General features: G+C 41.9%; 2 protein-coding genes and 1 pseudogene across 3 annotated transcripts; 2 read left to right on the top strand and 1 right to left on the bottom strand.

Annotated features, from left to right (window-relative positions):
- The first annotated feature begins 627 nt into the window (after window positions 1–627).
- On the top strand, window positions 628–6,522 carry LOC135582715 (phospholipid-transporting ATPase 6-like). Its single transcript, XM_065116645.1, has 11 exons — window positions 628–898; window positions 1,413–3,338; window positions 3,428–3,538; window positions 3,717–3,993; window positions 4,077–4,165; window positions 4,273–4,360; window positions 4,462–4,671; window positions 4,776–4,901; window positions 5,032–5,130; window positions 5,221–5,412; window positions 5,626–6,522. Exons 2-11 carry the CDS (start codon window positions 1,522–1,524, stop codon window positions 6,277–6,279), a joined length of 3,663 nt encoding a protein of 1,220 aa, XP_064972717.1. The 5' UTR covers window positions 628–898; window positions 1,413–1,521; the 3' UTR covers window positions 6,280–6,522.
- A 1,840-nt stretch (window positions 6,523–8,362) lies between these two features.
- On the top strand, window positions 8,363–11,113 carry LOC103991224 (zinc finger protein GAI-ASSOCIATED FACTOR 1-like; annotated as a pseudogene).
- A 2,312-nt stretch (window positions 11,114–13,425) lies between these two features.
- LOC135616913 (receptor-like serine/threonine-protein kinase ALE2) lies at window positions 13,426–21,855 on the bottom strand. Of its 2 annotated transcripts, none has more exons than XM_065116642.1 (15): window positions 21,570–21,855; window positions 21,259–21,426; window positions 20,993–21,088; window positions 19,045–19,149; window positions 18,806–18,949; window positions 18,498–18,599; window positions 18,277–18,405; window positions 17,501–17,575; window positions 17,326–17,397; window positions 17,132–17,236; window positions 16,645–17,016; window positions 15,961–16,245; window positions 15,136–15,534; window positions 14,696–14,939; window positions 13,426–14,616 (listed from the first exon to the last, which is right to left on the bottom strand). In XM_065116642.1, exons 1-15 carry the CDS (start codon window positions 21,838–21,840, stop codon window positions 13,965–13,967), a joined length of 3,219 nt encoding a protein of 1,072 aa, XP_064972714.1. In that variant the 5' UTR covers window positions 21,841–21,855; the 3' UTR covers window positions 13,426–13,964. The 2 variants fall into 2 exon arrangements, with proteins under 2 accessions (XP_064972714.1, XP_064972715.1); XM_065116643.1 differs by having other exon boundaries at window positions 15,145–15,534.
- Between the last annotated feature and the right edge of the window lie 1,100 nt (window positions 21,856–22,955).

Here is a 22,955-nt window from a genome sequence, read left to right as displayed (position 1 = left end):
TGTGGTTTTCAACGCAATCGATTTCTAAGAAATTTCTCTCACTAGAACCGATCGGTCTCCATCCATTACCATTACCATTTCCATGACCAAGAACAGCTATCTTATGTGCACCCACCATGGACTCCTTCATCTCCTCTTTAACCCTCACTCATAATAAATATTCATACCGAAATATGCTTACATGTCATCATTTAGCTTAATGACGCTTTTCTCCCCATTAGGCTCGCAGCCACGATAGACTTGGAGAGTTGGTCTCTCCTTCACTTTACCATTCTCAACGTACTCGTTTTCTATACCTGAATTATGATTGGCCTTTCTTGACTATATTCGGATGTTACCTCCAATCACGGGCCCGGTAACTGTGGTCGGTAAGAGAAATGCGTAGTTATGGCGTCGCATATAAACGGGCGGCAAATTCCACGCCGTCTTCCGACTTGACTGCCGTGCTTGGCGTCTTGTACCGGATCCGGTTCCATGGGCGCCACGTGTAGTCAGGAAGGCCGGCGAAGAGGCGGGTCCCGGGTTGCCTCTCCGTATACGTGTCGTGGGTAGGAACGAAAGCGTGTGCGTTGGTCGAGCTCCTTCGTCGCAGCTCAACCTTTGCGTGATTAGTTTCGATGAGCTCGCGTCGCGAACAGAGGATATAGAGGACTCCCAGCAATGAGACCCGGGGGACGAGCAGAGGGCTGAGAACTCGTTGCGTTGCGCTTCGAGAAGGCGGCAAAGCCCCGTTCCTGGGTGATCCCGGTCGCCTCCTGTCTAGTCTCCTCCATCTTCGCCCGCTCGTAGCTAGTCGAGGAGGAGGGGATCTGCGCGGCGCACGGTCTCCGAGGCCGATCGGACGGTCTGTGGTCCTGGCAAAGTTGGAATTTTGGACGGCCTTCGGCTGTGATTCCAGGTGCGGTTTGGTCTTTCTCTTTCGCGTCGAGCTGAATCTTGGATCTCTTCGAACCCGTATCCGTCTTTCTCGGCCTCCTCTCTTGTGTTCTCCATTTGCTTCTTGATCTCTTCTCGTGGGATTCGTTTCTTTTATGGATTTGATGGTGGGACAAATCGTGGGCGGAACGACCCGACGCAAGTTTCTCGTCTAATTTGCAGATCCACAAGTAATGGCATCGTGAATTTTTCGTCCCATTGGCTTTTCTGCGTCGAGGTTTGCGGTTCGAGCTGCAAGATTTGGATTTTCGGTCTCTTTTCCCGTGAATTAGCATTAGTGCACGCCCTAATTCTCGATGCCTTTGAGTTCAGCTCGAAGTCTCGCCGCCGATCTTTTTCAGCTGCTTTTCTAATGAGTAGGAAGAGCTCTAAATTGGTCTTAGTTAAATTAATGTGGAAATTTTCAGATATTAACTGGAATTTTGTCGGCCCAACATTCTGGTAAACGTTCTTGATTTTTTGAACAAATTGGCCAGGGGAAGACGCGCGCTGTTGTTGGAGATTAGAGAGAAAGCTTCCAGCTTTGGGAAAATGGGGAACGGCCGTGTCTAGGCTGAGCCGATAGCAAACCTCAGGGAAGGAGCGATGGCACGGAGAGGAAGGAAAAGGGATCGGCTCCGGTGGAGCAAGCTATATTCTTTCGCTTGCGTCCGCCCCACCGTGTTATTAGATGATGAGCAACCCTCCTCCCTCCAAGGTCCCGGTTACTCCCGCATTGTCCACTGCAACCGACCCTTGCTCCATCGCAAGAAGCCCCTCGATTACCGCAACAACTACATCACCACCACCAAGTACAACGTTATCACTTTCCTCCCGAAAGCCCTCTTTGAGCAGTTCCGCCGCGTAGCCAATATCTATTTTCTCCTCGCCGCAGTCCTCTCCCTCACCCCTGTCTCTCCATTCACTCCGGTGAGCATGATTGCGCCTCTGGCCTTTGTTGTCGGGCTGAGTATGGCGAAAGAGGCACTGGAAGATTGGCGGAGATTTATTCAAGACATGAAAGTCAACAGCCGGAAGGTCAGTGTCCACAACGGGGAGGGCCAGTTTGGCTACAAGCAATGGCAGGATATTCGGGTTGGGGATATCGTGAAGGTGGAGAAGGACCAATTTTTTCCCGCTGATTTGCTTCTACTGTCATCGAGCTACGAAGACGGGATATGCTACGTGGAGACTATGAATTTGGACGGCGAGACAAATTTAAAGGTCAAGAGATCTCTGGAGGTGACTTTGGCTTTGGATGACGATGAGGCCTTCAGAGACTTCACAGCCACCATAAACTGCGAAGACCCAAATCCTAATCTCTACACTTTTGTGGGTAACTTTGAGTACGAGCGACAGGTCTATGCGCTTGAGCCAAATCAGATTCTGCTGAGAGATTCAAAGCTTAGGAACACCACTTATATCTATGGGGTGGTTATCTTCACTGGTCATGACAGCAAAGTTATGCAAAACGCAACCAGTTCACCCTCTAAGAGGAGCAGAATCGAGAAGAAAATGGATAAAATTATATATGTCCTCTTTACAATTCTCGTACTCATTTCATTGATTAGCTCAATTGGGTTTGCTGTGATAACAAAAAACAAGATGCCGGATTGGTGGTACTTGCGACCAGATGATACATCAAGCTTGTATGATCCATCAAGGCCAGCGTTATCTGGTGTTTTTCATCTGGTCACAGCTCTTATACTTTATGGATATCTGATACCTATTTCGCTCTATGTTTCTATTGAAGTTGTTAAGGTCTTGCAAGCGACCTTCATCAACCGTGATGTTCTCATGTATGATGAGGAGACAGGAAATCCTGCACAAGCTCGAACTTCAAACTTAAATGAGGAGCTTGGGCAAGTCGACACGATTTTGTCAGACAAAACGGGTACTTTGACTTGCAATCAGATGGACTTTTTAAAATGTTCCATTGCTGGAGTTTCGTATGGTGTCCGTTCTAGTGAAGTGGAAATTGCTGCTTCAAAGCAGATGGAAACAGAAGCTTCTGGTACTCCTGAGCACCAAAATGGCACTCGAGATCTTTGGGAAGATAATCGGGGTGCTTATGGATCATCAGAAATTGAGTTGGTAAATGGGATTCCTAGCATGGTTGATAAGCCACGAAAGCCTGTCATAAAAGGCTTCAGTTTCGAAGATGACCGCCTATTGAATGGAAACTGGATAAAGGAACCCACGGCCGACACCATTCTTATGTTCTTCAGAATACTTGCTCTGTGTCACACAGCAATTCCTGAGCCAAATGAGGATACTGGTGGATTCACCTATGAAGCTGAATCACCAGATGAAGGAGCATTTCTTGTTGCAGCTAGGGAATTTGGGTTTGAGTTTTGTAAGCGGACTCAAACTAGTGTATTCATCAGGGAAAAGTATTCTCCTTCTGAGGAACCTGTGGAAAGGTCATAACTCATACATATGTTGTAATCAGTAGGTTACCATTTATCTCTAATGTGGATTTTTGGCAACTTAATCATTTATTATGCTACAGGGAATTCAAGATTCTCAATCTATTGGAATTCAGCAGCAAAAGGAAGAGAATGTCTGTAGTTGTGCGTTACGAGAGTGGGCAGATTCTTCTTCTTTGCAAGGGAGCTGACAGGTACGACTCTTTTATTAATCGGGTTTACAATATTGGTTGTTGATGTATCTATACCTTTGTGAAAATATCAATTATCTATACATGTTTGTCTATTCATTTTCATAAATCATCTGATGCATATGGTATATGACTTCCATTATAACTCCACTTTGATGCTTCAAATTATTTTCTTGAGCAGCATCATTTTTGATAGACTATCGAAAAACGGAAGATTGTATGAGAGTGATACAAACAGGCTTCTAAATGAATATGGGGAAGCAGGCTTGCGAACATTGGCACTGGCATATAGGGTGCTGGACGAGTCTGAATATTCTGCTTGGAACACAGAGTTTCTAAAAGCAAAAACCACTATCGGACCCGATAGAGAAGCTCAAGTTGAGCGAGTCTCTGATATTATGGAAAGGGAATTAATTCTTGTTGGCGCAACCGCTGTGGAAGATAAATTACAGAAAGGAGTAAGGCTTTTGGCTTGTTTTGTTTTTTACTACCAATTTGCTGGTCCTTCACTTCCTCTGACTATTCACTCCCTCCTCTACAGGTTCCTCAGTGTATAGACAAGTTGGCACAAGCTGGTCTCAAAATCTGGGTTCTGACAGGTGATAAGATCGAAACTGCAATTAATATAGGGTATGCCTCTGGTCATTCACATAGCTTAACACCTATCATTATCGATGGGGTTGTGTATTATATAATTTCACTAGGAATACTATGTCGAATGTTATTTCTCTTTGCAGATATGCTTGCAGTTTGCTTAGGCCAGGGATGAAACAAATATGCTTATCCACTGTGAGCAATGACTTATTGACACAGGATGCAAACAAGGTGCCTTTTTATCATATGCATTCGATTACATCTCTACTCTTCTTCTATGAAGAAAGTTGATTTTATGGTAGGCTGTGTAATTATGTTTGATGACTGATCAGGCAGCAAAAGAGAACATTTTGATGCAAATAACTAACGCCGGCCAAATGATTAAGCTGGAGAAGGACCCCTATGCAGCATTTGCTCTAATAATTGATGGAAAGACACTGACATACGCCTTAGAGGATGATGTAAAGAATCAGTTTTTGAGTCTAGCAGTCGATTGCGCATCTGTCATATGCTGCCGTGTCTCCCCCAAGCAGAAAGCACTGGTACCATAAGACATCTTCCATTCATGCACTTGACTTTCATAAAAAATTGCTAAATTGCTACACAAGTTTCCATCAAGTTGTTAAAAGTTCCTCTCTTGCTTTAGGTCACTAGGTTGGTAAAAGAAGGTACAGGAAAAGTTACTTTGGCCATAGGCGATGGTGCAAATGATGTAGGCATGATTCAAGAGGCTGATATTGGTGTTGGTATTAGTGGCGTAGAAGGAATGCAGGTTTGTGAAATGATGTAATTGATGTTTATGTAAACTTCAATGTTTGTCAAGTTCCAACATTTTAAGATGTCCTAATCACCTACTGGTTGAGCAATTTTCTAAGTCTTCATGACTGTTTGACTTCCTACAGGCTGTGATGGCTAGCGATTTCTCCATTTCACAGTTCAGATTTCTTGAACGACTTCTTGTTGTGCATGGCCACTGGTGCTATAAGAGGATAGCACTCATGGTGAGAAAAAGAGGGACAATTATTTTATGGTTTTGCGCCAAGCGCATGGCTCTGCTGTTTACTGATTCGGTTTCTTTGGATTTCTTTCAGATTTGTTATTTCTTCTATAAAAACATAGCTTTCGGCTTAACAATATTCTACTTTGAGGCATATACTGGCTTCTCTGGGCAATCGGTGTATGATGACTGGTACATGCTTCTGTTTAATGTTGTTCTAACTTCACTGCCGGTCATATCATTGGGAGTCTTCGAGCAAGATGTCTCTTCTGAAGTATGCTTGCAGGTATGCTTATTCAATGTTTTTCTCTAACCACAATCTTATGCTCTCAATCCTTGAGTGTTAGAATAAGATTCACAAATTTCTTAGGATTCCTTTCTAATACTGTGAACCAATCTTTTACGCGTTTAATGTCTTTATCGAATTTTGATCTTTTATTATGCACCTCAAGTATGATCTGGAACCTATCTAATAGCATGGTAGCTACATCTTCTGCAGTTCCCAGCACTGTACCAGCAAGGACCAAGGAACCTGTTTTTTGATTGGTATAGGATCATCGGTTGGATGTTCAATGGCCTTTACACATCCATCATCATATATTTTCTCAACATTGGTATATTCTTCCGTCGGTCATTCCGCTCAGGGGGACAGACTGCTGATATGGCTGCCATCGGAACGACCATGTTCACCTGCATTATCTGGGCTGTCAATGTACAAATTGCCCTTATCATGAGCCACTTCACATGGATCCAGCATCTCTTTGTGTGGGGCAGTGTTGCTACGTGGTACCTCTTCTTGCTTGCATATGGAACATCGACCCTTTCTGGGAATGCCTACCAGATACTCGTGGAAGCGCTCGGACCGGCACCCATCTATTGGGCTGTGACACTTCTAGTTATCTCTGTCTGCAACATACCATATCTGCTCCACATCTCCTACCAGAGGGCCCTCAATCCACTGGATCACCATGTGATTCAGGAAATCAAATACTACAAGAAGGATTTGGAGGACCAGCGTATGTGGAAGAGGGAGAAGACCAAAGCCAGACAGAAGACTAAGATTGGTTTTACTGCAAGGGTGGATGCCAAGATCATGCAGCTAAGAGGGAGGTTGCACAAGAAAGCCCCATCATTGACCGTTCAAACTGTATGATAGCTTATCTGAGGCCCTATGTTGATTTCTGGTATGTAGTTTTCCATTTTGTGCCCCGTTCATAGTTTTGGCTTTCAAATTTTCCCATACTATTGTCCACCAATTCATTTCATACTATTCTTCTAGGGTACTTCCCCTGATTGTATAAAGCCAGCTGCTGTAATATATTTGTAGTCAGTCATGTTGAACTGAAGCTGTATTGAAATAGTTGAGATATACGTAGTGCATAAAGGTTCTGCATCATTGCCATTCCTTTGGATTGCTTTTTGCAAACCCTCAGTGGAATGCTATATTTTTCCATGTACACTTTATGTAGAATAACCAACCCTATCGAAACACTGTAGCTTATGCTAAGATGACTACATTTCAGTAAACATATTTGCACCGGTGGAGACATAATTTCCTGCTTCTTGAATGAGCTAATTGCTTGATTATTTCAATCTCTGTCTCACACATAAATATTTACTTTGTGTATTTTCTAAAGGATTTTCTTGATATATTTGGTGTACAAAATTCAGTTTAAAGGATGTAACATTTATTTTTGTGAGTGTAATAGTAGCTCAGCCTTTAGGTGGACATTCAGTGGGAGTTTTGTCTCCTCCTCCTCCGCCTCTTTCTTCCTCCTTCATCTTTCCACATGCATGCATGCAACCAAGACAAACATATTTTCGAGCAGCAGCGAAAACAACAAACATTCACCTTCAAGGACAGATTTTTTCTTCTCCCTCTTACTCATCTGTAATGTATGTCATGTTCCTGCACGCAGCAGTACCCACGAAGAAACCACTGCTGCTATATAAACTTGGAAAGGCACTTTTGGGAACGTTATGTATACATACATACATACACGACCTTTGGATTCCAACAAGTCTGCGTCCAAATTTGCCGTACTCTCTCGTCTTATTTCCTGTATCATCCAACATCTGGACCACATGGATCTGCGGATGCCGTCAAATTGGCCACAAGACACTATTATTTGAATCATCAAAAGCCGGACTGCTTTGGATGCACAACATTTTTGTTGTGTGCACTGATTACAGTACCAAAGGTGAGAAACAATGGAGCATTGCCCGCACGGGATTTCTGTTCCATCGTTGCTTGCAGCTTGCTTTACCTTCTTCTTGGCTCCATTCATGGTTTTGTTTTTTTTTCTAAAATCTATATGGAATATCTCCAAATTTAGTTATAAGGAATTAATAGATGTACGTAACTTCCACGTAAGCAAATCAGAACACTTATCAAATTAATAAGCTAGTTATCTCATCGAACTGATAAACAATATTAGAGTTGACCTAGTATTGACCGTCCATTGACATTAATGAGACATTGATCTCGTCGTGTCAAACCACATGGTTATAAGCATTCTAGTTAACGAGTCATTTTTTTCTCGTCGAACTGAATCGTAATACACGATATCAGAATTAACTTAGTATTGATATATGGGATGAACAAAACTGAAATGTGACATTTCAGCTTGCTACTGTTGAAGAGGTTCAGCTTGCTATCTAACGAGAACTCACTCTCCGATGATGACGTGATGCTATCTAAGCTTACCTAATCAGTATGATAACGATGCGATACCATCCAAGCGTGCCCAATTAGCAGAGCAATAGATTTGGGGCATATAGAAGGAGGATACTTTCAGGTGTGCACGTACATCTGAGCTATCGAACTGGACTCATCAAACTTGGGACATCAGTTTGCACTAACCCTAATAATATATCCACGCAACAAGATGCAAGACCGCCGAGCTGCTATGATCCATAAGAAACGAAGGTTATGTGTTGATAGCATATCTATTACCACTACTGTGTGTACAAACGCTGCATGACTGCGTGCCATTTAATGGAAGTGGTTGGTCGAACTCGACACCGTACGAGATGGCGCTGCTCTTCCCATGTCGTCGTTCCAACGACGATAATAACTGATGTAACGTAGTAAAAAGTTGGCGCATTTCACAGTCGAAAAGAGAAGAATCTTAAAAGTCGAGCGAGGAATTTCTAGACGTGCATAGCGAACAAAGCAAAAGACAGAAAGTGCGACGTCAGAGTAGGCTGTAGGCGTTTGGGTATTGAATGGGTGGGGGACTCCACATTTCCTTGCTTCCCTCATCCATATACTCTCTCTCTCTCTCTCTCCCTCCCACGTGTATGTGTGTGCCGCAGAACTTCCCTAAATTGCTTTTCCATCTCTTCTTCTCCATCATCATCGCTTTGTTCTCACCTTGCGATTCTGCTTGTATGATTTAGATTCTATAGCAAGTAGAAGCTCTTAATTTTTTTCCTGGCTGTGATGTTAGAATTCGAGTCTTTTGGTGGTGTGGGATTGCTCTGAGAAGTTACAAACATCTCGATCCGTATGTTCTTTTCCACATGATGTGTTCATAGAAATCTTTGTTTCATGTTTCTGCTTGGTGTTCAGGCTTGCAACGTAGAGTTTCTACTCCTTTGTTTCCCGGAAGAATCTCTTGCGAGGATCTGAGCTCTAAGAATTCTCTTGTTTTATGCATAGTTTATATCTTGAGTGCAGGGATATCCCTCGGCGATGCATGTCAGGAATCTAATAGCGCCTTTATCAAGATGAGAGGAACCATTGCCCTCTCTCTCCCGACCTTTTGATGCGTGCTACAGATTGATCAGCCTTTGTTTCATTTTCTTGCCTCTAGATTTCAACCAAGCCATACTTCTACCTGTATCACATACATCCAAATCTAGACCAAGAACAAAGAATAAGCTGCCGATGGAAGGGCTGGTAATTGTGGAAGAGAACATGTCCAATCTCACTTCTGCCTCTGGCGAAGCAAGCGCCTCCTCCAACCAGCAATCCTCCCTGATCGCCACAGAGCCAAGTCCGGTGAAGAAAAAGAGGAACCTCCCGGGAAATCCAGGTATTGTTCTTCCACGATATGATTATTGTGGATGGAAGGACATATGCTTTGCACCGTGCTTCTCCTTTTCCTTAACAGCAGCACTTTGGGTGTTGACCTTAGACCCAGATGCGGAGGTAATAGCACTGTCTCCCAAGACACTGATGGCAACCAACAGGTTTGTGTGCGAGATCTGCAACAAAGGATTCCAGAGGGACCAGAACTTGCAGCTCCACAGGAGGGGCCACAATCTCCCATGGAAGCTGAAGCAAAGAAGCAAGGAGGCGAGGAAGAAGGTGTACGTGTGCCCAGAGGTGACATGCGTCCACCATGAACCTTCTAGGGCACTCGGAGACCTCACTGGCATCAAGAAGCACTTCAGCCGGAAGCATGGCGAGAAGAAGTGGAAGTGTGACAAGTGCTCCAAGAAATATGCTGTGAAGTCCGATTGGAAGGCCCACTCCAAGATCTGTGGCACAAGGGAATACAGATGCGACTGTGGCACTCTCTTTTCGAGGTAACACTGATTGATCTCTCGATCACAAAACATTATGTGAAGAAACTGCGTAAACGAACTCATCAAGCAGGTATTCTTGAGGTCCTCAGACTATCTTGGTAGATCCAGAGATTATGCGACTCGAGGCATCATATCATCTACTCAGCTTTACTGTCTGCCTTTGATCTCTTTTTCTCGACCTTTGTTTCTTTTTGGAGTTTAGTGCTGTGCTTTCTTTTTCTTCTTTTGTGAATGATGGATGGCTGCTGCCTTTGTGATGTTTGTTCTCTTGCGTTTTCTTGATTGTGGTACTGCTACTGATTGCAGGAGGGACAGCTTCGTGACTCACAGGGCCTTCTGTGATGCACTGACAGAAAGGAGTTCGAGGGTCGGCATTACAGCAAACCCTATAGCCGATCGCCACCTGCTCCAATTCTCTCATCCTACAGCATCATTTGAGCCCTTCCCGCTCCAGCAACCTGATCTGCAGAGCCAGTTCACTCGCTTTATGCGAGCCACAGAGGTCGGCAACAGTCCGTCGATCAGCCATGGGCTGCAGCAGGAGATCGCACTGAAAAGAGAGCAGCAGCACTTCGACAGGTCAGATATCCCACCATGGCTGAACTGCCAGGCGATCACTTCTCTGAACTACTTTGACGTGATGCCTTCGTCCATATACCCCATGAGATTAGACGAAGCATACCCTCATGAAAACCCAGTACCTCCACCTCCTTTCTTTCCCACGGACCATTCCGCAACTTCCTTTCCACACATGTCGGCCACTGCATTGCTGCAGCAGGCGGCGCAAATGGGTTCGACCGTAAGTAGACCTTCAGACGCTGATCAGATGGCTACTCACGACTCGTCCGCATACAATGCTACTTCTGGCTTTGATCTCGGCTTGTCCTCCTCACATCAAGAAGTGAGTGGTGGACGAGGAGGTGGTTTTGGGCAAGTGTTTGCACCTCCTGCGCTCCTCCAGGACATGATGCTGAACCCACTTTCTTCGACTCCAGGGTTTGTGGGTTCTTTCGACGATGCACTTGGAAGGATCCCGGGGGGATTCAAGAGGAGACAGAACAGCTTCGTGGATGGCGTGGTCAGAAGCCAAGGAAGGGGTGAGGGAGGAGGTGGCGGTGGGAATGATGGGATGACAAGAGACTTCTTAGGACCAAGGGCTGTTTTCCCACAGGGATATCCTTGACTTGGCTCTGTACCTCTGAGCAACCTCTCTGCTCGAAGGACACTTGTTCGTTGGCCTCCTTCCTCCTCCGAGAGAACTCTTTGTACTGTGCGGTTCGCTCTTCCTTGCTTTGCCTTTGCCACAAAAGTATCTATTTGTGTTGTTGTAGGGTTTATCCTCATAAACTTTATTTCCGAAGCACAACATTCTCTGGTTTTCCTTAAATGACTCTGTAATATTCCTAGTTAAGAATAATGGAATATTTATCCCCATAAAGTAAATAAGTTTATTATAGTCCAATAAATTTCCCTCGATTTGCTAATTAAACTCTATATTTTTATTGAATAATTAATAGAACGATAATTTACGAGCTGTTTAATGTAGTGATATATTTTTAAGATTTTCTTTACAATAGTAAAAAATATATGATTGCAGTACATGCAAGATTCCCCCCTACATTTAGCTAGTAAATGCATGGTTTTTGCTGGAAGTGTTGTTCTCTTCTCCCTTTATTCCTAGAAGAAACACAGGTACTGTCTCTGAGGACTTCAGACACAAATCGAAGTCTAGAAAGCATCAGCTGTTTCTCCTAATGCATTATTATATCGTGAATAGCGCAACATTATCATGTTCTTCGTTGTATCTTTACGTTTGTCAACGTCTCATCGTCACAGACAACACCACCTCTTGGTTATATATGTATACATATCTCAGCAGTCTCGCCACACACCGAGGGAGGGCGAAAGGGAGGAAAGGGAACGCTGGAATCTGTCGCGCTCTCGAGTACTCGTGTTTCATCCTTTTTAGCTTTTGTCACGTCGACATCTCTGCGTGGGGCTCTGTGGGCTCTGCCTTCTGCTGTTTAGGACGCCGTGACCGCAGCGTCAGCAGCCTTCACGAGATCTCCCTAAAAGCCACACCGTTCTCCGCTACACACACTCTCTCTCTCTCTCCGTCTCTCTCGTGAAACATATGCTCACGTATTCTCTATTCGCTTTTAGGGTTTCTCCGACGGCTGGCTGCGTTGCCACGGTCACACCTGAAGCTTCTCCTCTGGCATTAACAAAGCGAGAAGAGTTATATAGTCCGGACTCATAGGCACAGTGTGTCGTAGTCGATATCTAACACTCTTTGGTCTACTGTGAACAGCTGCTTCCATCAGACTCTGTTCTATCAGGGATGCGTTGCTAGAGCTGGTTGACTGATGAGCAAATGTTTGACTTTTACATGCCTAAAATGAGGGCCTTGGATAAGGTTTTCTATGCATCGCCCAAACAGCAAGAAAGCTGCCCACTTTAATCTAAGGTATATATATATATATATATATATATGATATATGAACATTGTAGATTCTAAACTTGGGGTTGATCGTTTTAGGGGATCGGCCTCCTTAGAACTTTATAGGGGTTCCTTCCTCCAAGTTGCTGTTCAAAGATTGTAGAAAAGATTCATCTATTACTTATGAAAAGGGGAGGAATAGGCTTCTAAACCCTAACTCATAATAGGACTCCTATTCAGGACTTCTACTTCTAACCAACTCCTAATAGGACTCTTACTCAAGACTCCTATTCATTTACAATTCCTAATTCTTCTCTAAAAAACAACCTCCTAACCATAACCGACATCTTCATCTCTTTAATAGGAGTCAGCTTAGGTAGGTTTTACATGAATATCCCTCTCAATTAGGACTCTCCTAGCTAGAGTCCTAACAGTACGACACGTGCAACGTTTGATGCTCTATTTGTTTCTTTATTTTATAGTGGATTGTAAAACATAATAAATGGACTAAAATAAATTAGAAATCTCACTTCAAATTGTGTCCTATATACTTTAAACTATATCGTATCCGTTTACTAAAGATTAAGAGTTGGAAACTTCTTTTAAGATATTTGGTGATGATGTGCTAACCTCACTTATAAAAGAAAGATTGAAGGTCCAAAATCTCAATCGATATATTTTAAACCTTAAACTTTGGCCTATTAATGATATATCAAATTTATTTATCAAAAATTAAAAATTTAAAACTTCATCGGATATATTTATATTTTAAACATTGAGGTATACTAGCAATTGAATTTTGGAGGCAGTCTACTCCAACTCAATTTACTGCTTCTGTCACCAAATTGACTACTGCTCTTTCTCGCATGCAGCATTACAAATGACACCAAAGCTATATGCAACAGAATAAACTACATTTCAGCAAACAGAATCAATCGCAAGTTTATCTTCTCATTATAATATGAAATGTCCTACCAGTCCAAAAATTACAGCATTTCAAATTCAAAAGCCACAGCGACTTCGACCAGAGTCAATGGCAAACTTATCTTCTCATTCAGTGAGTTATCTACTAAGTGAATGATGAGAGCTACTGTGCTTCGTGATAGATACCTTCGATCTATGTATGGCTCAAGAGCATTAGCATCCATGATGCATCTGTTGATCTGCTTTGTTCATGATAACCAAATATTGTAAATGACAGAAAAGGTTGACTGTAGGAAGATGAAAGGAAGAAGGCGAAAACTTTGCGTGAATGCAGAAATTACCAAAGGTTCCTTCTACCATGATCAAGAAAATTGAACAGTAACCATACAAGATTTCAAATTGAGGCACATGGAAGAACAGATAGGCTAGATTGATCAAAAAAGGTCCTCATAAGCATTTTACATGGTGCAATGATCTGAAAACTAGATGCCTTGTATCACAAAGGCTTTCCAAATCTAAAGCAAAAGGAAACAACTCTTCTTTTAAATTATTTCGGACAGACAAAGAATGAGCTGATCATCCAAAAAATTTATAGTCATGACCGTTCATTAAAGAACTACTCAGATTCTTATAAGCCAGAAAGTCACTTGTAATCCATCGGCTCCACGAGATCCAGAAATTTATTATAAGCCAGAAAGTCACCTGTAATCCATCAGCACAATGAGACCCAGAAACATACCTTGATATTGAGAATGCCACATAATGATCTTTTGCAATGCTGGAAATGTGAATCTGATTTGGTGCTCGTTTTTTCTCTATTCCTAAAGTAACTTCGGCTCTACAATTTGCACAATCCTACAAATGCTTGGAGCTGCTATGCTAGTTCTTGAATCTTAGATTGTCAGGTAACATCGGCAATTACTGTTGGCAAGCATTTCCTATGACCACTGTTCACCACATTCTGAACCTATCCCAAATCTTTGTGCAGCTCCACGCTCGCTAACGCTTCCTGTCGACAGGCTTCTCAGTCGTTGCCAAAACTGTCTGCTCTTGCTCATGATCAGAGGACCTGAGTTTGAGTGTGTTTGAAATGAGCCAGATTCATCCTGATCAAACCTTGTTGATGTACTTAATATATCAGATGCCAAAAGTACCCTTTCAGCTTCAAGACGTGACCCATTACTGACCCTAGCTGCTGTGTCTCGATTAGGTAGCTCATTCTGGCTACAACTCTCTGTTCCTATGTTCTGATTGCATTCGTTACATACTAACTTTAAGGCCTGAACTACCTCCCCCATAAATGGACGGTGAGAGACTTCTGGCTGAACACACATGGATGCAATGGCCGCAACTTTCACGATGCTGTCAATCGGTACATTCATTGCAAGAGCTGGATCAACGATCATCTCCAAATTATCCATATTTGTGAGAAGAGGACGAGCCCATGTGACCAGATTTTCCTGACCTGGCGGTTGTAACATGTCGATCGGTTTTCTACCAGTAAGCAGCTCAAGAAGTACAACACCGAAGCTGTAGACATCGCTCTTGACAAGAAGGTGCCCCGTCATTGCATATTCTGGTGCTACGTAACTGCAAAAAAGCAGGGCCCATTAAATCATTTTGATTTCACAAAGTTCTATAACAGAAATCTTAGAGTTTTAGAGCTTACCCAAAAGTTCCCATAACTCGCGTTGAGATGTGCAAATTCCCCTCATCTAAAGCAGCTCGAGCCAGGCCAAAATCCGATACCTTGGGAGTGTAATCATGCTCGAGTAAGATGTTGCTGGACTTGAAATCTCGATGTATGACCCGAGGGCTTGAATCTTCATGCAAATAGGCAAGGCCTCGAGCTGCACCAAGTGTAATCTTCATACGAGAATTCCAGTCAAGCGGAGCAGTTTCCTTGTCCACTCCTGATTAAAGAACTAATATTACTTGTGAAGCAAATGTTATGACTTGAATCGGACACAAGTATCTATTCTCTTATTATTCTCTTACGAGATACGATATTCAATAAGCAAGCAGTGGAACCACGAACTTCAAACTAGTAATCTAAAACTGTTGGAACTTGAGAATCAAGCAATAAATGAAAGTATTCTGAAGCCTTACTTTGCTTACCATGCAAGTGAGATTCCACGCTTCCATTTGGAACTAGTTCATAAACAAGGCATCGCACAGCTTCCCCCATGCAGATACCAATCAACTTGACCAAGTTCCTGTGATGTAAACGATTTAGCATCTCGACCTCCGCAAAAAACTCCCGTCCACTCTGCTGGTCATCTCTCTTAAGAACCTTCACAGCCACTCTGATTCCATCTTCAAGCGTGCCTTGGTAGACTCGCCCGAAACCACCTTCTCCAATAATTTTGCTTTCATCGAATCTGTTTGTAGCCTTTTCAATTTCGGCCAGAGTAAATGTCTTTGCTGATCCAGTATATGTTGCAACACTAGAACTGAAGGAAGCAGATTCTGAACAAGGCCTATTTCCCAACATCATGTGTTTGGTCCCTACGTTATTTTGGCAAACATATCAAAATAAAAATATAAACCAACAAATGCAAGTCAACTTTATGGAACTCATGAGTTAGCAAAATGCAGGTAGATTGAAGTCCTCTTGCAATTATGAGAAGAGTGATGAAATAATGAATGGTCAAAAAGAAAGGAAGAATTCACTTTCCATTTTCACTAGACCAATTAAGCCAAAAGGTTTTCTTCTTTTCTTACATACAAAACATCTTCTTTGGTATTTTTGAAGTCCTCTTGCAAGTATGAGAGAACAGTGCTGACATTAATAAAATGTGGAAAAGAAAGAAAGAAAGTTGTCTTCCATTTTCAGTAAACTATTTAACCGAAAAGGATATTTGCTTTTCTGATGTTCGGAATAGATCTTCTGGTAAAATAAGATACAGGTTTATCGACTTTATAAGAATGTACCTGAGGTTCTTGCAAATAATGGCAGCACTTTATGCAGATGTGCTGCAGCCATATGACTATGACATCTTTTTTTCAATAACAGGAACCATGCAGCACCCACACATAAAGTGAGTGCTACAAATGATGATAGAACAATAACAGCAATTAAGTTTCCACTGGTCTTCTCCTTTTGTTTTCTCACATCAACACCGAGGGGCTTTATCGTCCTTCCATTATTGCTATTACCAGATGTCCCATCACCAAAATTAATATCTGCTGGTGCTCTTGGTGGAGATGGAGGAAGCCCTGCATAGATGAGCAGAGTGGGAAAAGAAGTAATGGTAAAGAGAACTTATGACAAGCTGCAAAGCCATATGACATGTACATTATTTTTTTATGAGCTATTCCCACATACATGTTAACGCTTTAAATTACCATGTCCCAAACAAATACACAGAGACACCTGCATGGAGCAAATGTTCAGCCAAAAGCACAAGTCCTTTTTTTCGACTTCTTGTGGTCCATTATCTAAAACATATTGTATCGTGACATCAAGTGCCAATAACAGATAACTAATTAATAAGTACAAATTTTCATTGAAGCATATTTTTCTCTTTCTAATCACAGTGATCAGCTCAACAGATAGTTAAAATCATAATAAGATAAATACTACTATTTGCCAAAGAAAATGAAGAGTATACAAACCTGGATAAAGAACATATAAAACAGCATATTCACCAAAAAGTGATGTGTTTATGATGATATCCTTATGCCAAAACTTCTCGAATGTTAAAAATGCTGTAGTATTGTCAAACAGCTCTTCTCTAGGCACCAAATCAATGAGGACAATTGTGTTCTCTGGCTCGTCGCTGGCAACATTTGCTCCCATAATGCGCACTTGACTTTGTTTCATATAGATTCCAAAGGCAATTTCTTCAGCAAACTGAGGGACCAAAGGAAAGAATGTATATAGTGTAACACTAAGACGAAGACCAACTCTAATTGGCAAGACACAAATACATGGTGATCCTGGAGGTGGATTTGTTGAAGGCTCTGTGCAGATTAACCAATTGCAATCTGCATTCAAACATAAGTAAGTTATCATATTTAATGCAAAAAATATCAAATTTTAAGTTATATGTGAACATCAAATGGTTTAACTGGCTGACAAATGTGTGCAGGATGTATATACCCATGTTAGGAGGTGGAGGTGGCAGCAACCAGATAGGCAGCGGTGGGGCTGCACTTGAGGTCACAGGATGAGAGCTAGGAGAAATTGTAGGAGAATGATTTAGCCCTGTAGACACAAACATAATAAAATAACCAGAAATAAAAAACAAAAAAAAATATACTTTGAGTAGGTTATAAGACAAGGTTAAAATTTACACTCATTTGAGCCAGAAGGAATTGGTGATGATTGTGAAGGAGCTGGAGCCAGGGTTGGAGAAAAAGAGGGGCCTGCAGCAGAGGGGAAAATTTGTCAAAGATAAAAGCAGTTATGTTAGTTTAGACCCTATCCCTTCCTCATTTATCTCTCCATTTTTTCCATATGTGTTGCTACCTTGATGAAAGGGTGAAGCATGATGTGGTCGGCTATACTTGGGGATGACTTCAGGAGCTGGAGTAACCATAGGAGCTTCAAACGAAACCAAAATGAGAAAAGAATGTTAAATATCTGAAAAATCACAAACTTGTGCACAATGAAAATCACTTAACATGAAATTGTATTATCCACCTGAAAGGTGTGATGATGGCAACAATGTAGACAACGGTGCAAAGGCAGGCTTTGCCACTCATTTTGTAGTTGTCTGCTTGTGAATTGGAAAAAGAGTTGAAAAAACAGTCCCATCAAGTATGCTTATCACTGGATATTGGAGCTTAATTATGGAAGTGCTAAAATGGATGATGTTTGGTATCACAGTGTATTTCGCCATGAATCCCTCAAAGTTTGCACATAGGCCTTGGATGCCACCTCCTCAGAAATGACAACAGTCTGATGGGGTTGATGAGAACATATAGCCTTTAAGTAGGGAAATTGTAATATCTCACTCAGTTTCACATTGAAAGTGCAAGAGGATTATGATGGTAGATAAGCTAGATGAGTCTAATAACTCAGACTTGAGCATTCTTGAGCCACATGATTGAGACCCATTATATCCAAGTTATTGGGTCGGTAGGACTTTCAGGTCGGGTCGTGATGGACAATATGCGAAATTTTAGGGCTTATCTTCATGTGGCAGGGTTTGACATACGGTAAGAACCTAAATGAATAGTTGATGGCAGAATTCATGTTTTTACATTCTATAATTCTATACTACAAAATTTTGGAGCAATTACCTTTTGAGGGTGAATTATTTGTTGGGACCAAATGTCTATGCATTTCAGTTGGGGGTGCAGCAACTGGCGTGCCATCTCTCTTTGCACTGCTGAAAGGGGAGGTTCTTGATTTTGGTGGTGCCACAGATCCTACGTATTAGTTTTTTTTTAGTGAATATTAGTTCATGAAAGGAACAAGGCAATTGATAATGAAACTTCAAATATGTGGAAAATATGCTCACCATGGAGATCTATAGCAGGTGGAGCAAATGCAGTTGTTGGAGCTTTTCTTGGTCTAATCAGTGACTTGTTGGATGGGCCAGGCCGTGAATACCTTGGTGGACCTAAAAATTGGTGCAGCCATGTAATGAGAGACATACTGGAATCAGCTTGATTTAAGAAACAGTCTACCTGTGCATGCAATGTGTCTGGATGTTCTGGAGCTATTTAAAGGAGAAAGCTCATGGGTAGCAATTACACAAAGAATAAAAATGTACCATGATATCAGTAAAGGAAATAGTGCATCAGTAGTTGACAGGATAAGATCTACCTGATGCAATATTAGCATTTGGTTGATTCTTTAGAGATGGAACACTAGCTCTCGGCCTCTTATGTCCTGCTGTCACATGAACAGATGGAGCAGGAGATGCAACAGATGGCATAACTGGGAGGACACCTGGGGTTACAGCTCCATCTATAGGCGAAAATGCCACTAACAATGAGGAAGCTACACTCAAGCATTAAATTTGATATGGTATCAAGAAATCTTAGGTACCGAATCATGATTACCTTTAGGTAAAGAGGCCGAACTAGGTGCAGTTGTGCTCTCAGAATTTATCTCTTTATTCTGTGCAGGATAGACAGATGAAACTTCTGATAGAACCATACTGAGCCCTGCAAGGAAAATGCACAACAAACAACTGAATTTTGGCATCAGATCATATGTTTTTTCTGAGTTTTTGCAAAGTATTACTAGAACAATTCAGCTTGCAAAGTTCAACATTAAAATTTCCATGAAACCTGGCACGGATGAAAATATTACCATTAGCAGTACTCTTAATGTGAGTAACCTGCAGTAAGAAATTTTTTTTTTTCCATCTTTGTTTCAGATTTCATTACCTTCACTAAATTTCTGCTTTCTGCTTCGTGACCAGAAATGGCATATAAAAACATTTTACAATAAGAGGTATTATAAGAACTTTACTTTGTCAGATTCAACCAGTGTGCATGAATTTGTGAATGAATAAAGCATGATGAATATGACAAGCACTCAAGTTTGAAGGAATCAAGAAGAAGCTTGATGATAGTAGTTTGGACTTTGGAGAATCTGAAAGATGATTAATATAGGTACACCTCTGATACCAAAACTATGCTTCCATTTCAGCAAGAATTTCTATGACTCCATTTCACTGAGGAAGTAGAAAACAAGAAAAGATTGTCATTCACTGAAGGAAAGAACAGAAATTTACATGCATATTTCAGTGGGTTTGGTAATGAAATGGTTATGCTCAGGGAAATCCACAGAATGATACCCACCTGTTTATAATTGGGTTGAACTTAATGGCTATCTTATAACAGATTTATTACATGATGGAAAATGGTCGCTCACTTGTCCCTGCAAATCCACTGAAGGTGGAAAATTCAACTTACATGATATGCCATTTTGTAACATCTACTTTGGGTGCTAAAATTTTTCATATTCTTCAATTTTATATGCACAGCATCGTAAATGACAAAAACTCATGACAGCAAGTGCTAACTATAAGATGAAGTTGCTAATCCTAGGACCCATATGCTCTATCTTGGTTCGATTGAACAAGATTTTAAGGAAATAAATATCAAAATGAACATTGCACTCTCCAATGCCGAATGATGCAACAACAGTTGAAGTTTACAAGAGAATATTACGCTGTAAGGCTGTCCAACAAACACTATAAGGTTCACCTAGAACTCTATCAAAATGGCTAAAAACTTAGATTTGTGTCCCAATTGTCACGGTTGTTGTATAAATCCATACTTTTCCTTGTCACAAAAAAAAGCGTAAACTAAGAAAGAACTTCTAACATCATGCTAATTAAATTGGTTCAAATATTATTACAGTGTGGGACAAGAATCTGACAGTTATATGCAACCTCAGTGCCTGTACAGCTAACATTGGAGAAAAGAATTTGAAAGATGTTCTAAATATGCAAATTCTGAGCAGCAAAATGGTGCTGAGTTGAACCTAACACAATTCTATACAACATCATCTCCTGATAGAAGGTCAACTGCAACATTTCGGTAACAAGATTATCATTCCACTGAAAGGGTAGGATATAGATTACTTATACAATTTCGTTTGGAGCATAGATCCTGGTACTTCTCCTCCTCTATGTGCCGGTGTAAACCACTATCCTTGATTGATGCAATTAGCAACTAGCTAGAACAGAGACAACATGACAATTCACAAGACACTGCAACATGTAATATCTCCCAGAAGAAGCAACATTCCTCAACCTTAGGCCACAAAAAACTAGTTGGACTAGAAAGCAGGAGTTTCAACAGAATAGTGACAAGATCTCAACAATCATAATAAACTAAGTTGGTGTCGAAATGAGGCAGAAATCTCTTCTTTTGCTTCTATCATGTCCATATAAATAGCAAACAGGGTTATTGTCTCAATGACGAGCCAATTAGTGATGGACTCAAGATTTCAATAGGAAGATGAGGAGAACATTTCCACGCTAAATTCCGATACCTTCCACTCGATAGATCGCCGAAGCAACCATCACGACGTAGATGATACACCGACAAGAAAGCCCGCATCGCCGACCCATCTTACCGCGTCTCATTCCTACAAACCAAGATCGAATAGCCTTTACACACCGCTACAACCTCTCCTCCCCGAGCAAAGGCCAGTCCATCAATCAGGCATCAGAAGAACCAAAGAATCCAGAAGACAGTGGAAAGGAATCGCCCATCTGGAGCAGGAAACGAACGGTGACGACAGGAGGCAAATCTAACCGAAGGCGTGTTGGTTGAATGAAAGCTTATAGCCAAAAACACCAATAGGGAGTAGTAGTAGGCCGAGAGGGAACAAAAGGAGCGGGGGCTGTCGAAGGAAACCCTGTAGGAGTGCTCTTCCCATCACCAGAAGATAAAACTGTGACCAAGAAGCAAGCTTTCTCGATCCTGTACCAGTAACAAGTAACAAAAAGAAATATTAGGGACCAGTGGAAGGGATCTCTTGATGAGCTTAAAAGAGTGTGCTTTAAGGGGAAGAAAGGCGGAGGTCCAAGTAAACAGCCAGGGGATCTATCCAAGTTGGCATGTACTGTGCCACTGATCACGGTAGCTCCAAGGGGGCAGTGAGCAATGCTCGGATGGCTCCAAATTGGGAGGACTGGGCTGTGAATGTTGTCTTGCGTTGACGGACACGGCAGTGGGAGTCCAACCTGCATTTTTTAAGCATATGGCCTCGAAAGGCCGTTCATTTCCTTCTTGTTTGCTTGGTTGGTAGAACATCAGCTCAGATGTACTCCTTTGGGGAGAGAGGGGAAAGGCAACAACCCCTCTGCACCATGCATGTCTATTGGCCTGATACATCCTAGTCTTTGCAATGAGAGCATCAATCGATGGGCAGCTAATTGATGGTGATGAATTATTGCCACCCAGAACTATCCCACAGAGGTTGCTCTTTTACATCACAATCTTGGGGTGAAGCTGTGGAGTCACCATCACTTCCGACTTGTTCTTATCCATCATTTCCAGTTACAAGAGAAGTGTGGACAGAAGAGCTGTGGAGTCCCCTTAGATTGGATAGATAGCTAGAAATCATCACAAAAATGCTCCATATGCCAAGCTGGATCAACAGAGACAAATCTACATGGTGATCATGATCCAAATGAGACTCTGGTGAGAAGCACTTTGTCATCTTGCTGGTGGTAATCTGAGGATTGTGCTTGTGGGCATATTAATGATTGAGAAGAGTCTCCTCCTCATAATGTTCTTCACGGGTCGCTTGGATATCTCTCTGAGCGAACGAGATGACCAGGGAAGTGTTACCCTGATGAGCTCCTCCAGATCTTGGGTGGGTCAAGTTGTCTTGGATAGAGAGGGTGACAGCCAAGCAAAGTCCCTACATCACAGACTGCATGATTGCAAGAATCCACACTTCTCTCTTACTGTACTACCACTGCAATGACTGAAGAAGGCCCCCAGTGCATGTGGCATGTGCCCCTCGCCATGTACTCCCTTCCATTCTGCCATTTACCTTGAGCAGCTGCTGCTGCTTCTTCTTCTTCTTCTTTTTCTTGCATTATTGTTCGTCAAGCCTAACGCACATCAGTGGCCGTGAATCTGACAGCCTCGTGAAACTTATCTCTTCGGCTCATGTTTTCGTTCCATGAGAACAAGAACTTGTTTGTTGTCTGCAAGGATATGGCAATCTTTTCGTAGCTGTAAAGAACAAAGATAACATCATGATGAATATTCCCCTCGCATGATCATCTTTTGGCTTTCTGAAACCGACAGATAAAAGAAGAGCTTCTTGTATCATGGATTGTGCAGTAACAGTGTGGCTCTTCCAGTAAATGGTAACATCTCCATTCTGAAGGTGAAGCATTAGCAGATCTTCTGTGGGTATAGACTATGGAATCCAACTCTGATGAGGTCATGAAGGAATTAAACCCAATAGAAATATGATGAGAAGATAAGAGATC

The sequence above is a fragment of the Musa acuminata genome, chromosome BXJ2-7 (genome assembly GCF_036884655.1).
Source record: "Musa acuminata AAA Group cultivar baxijiao chromosome BXJ2-7, Cavendish_Baxijiao_AAA, whole genome shotgun sequence".
Classification (NCBI taxonomy): Eukaryota; Viridiplantae; Streptophyta; class Magnoliopsida; order Zingiberales; family Musaceae; genus Musa; species Musa acuminata.
Note: the sequence above shows the minus strand (reverse complement) of the source record. Positions and strands in the feature narration are given on the sequence as shown.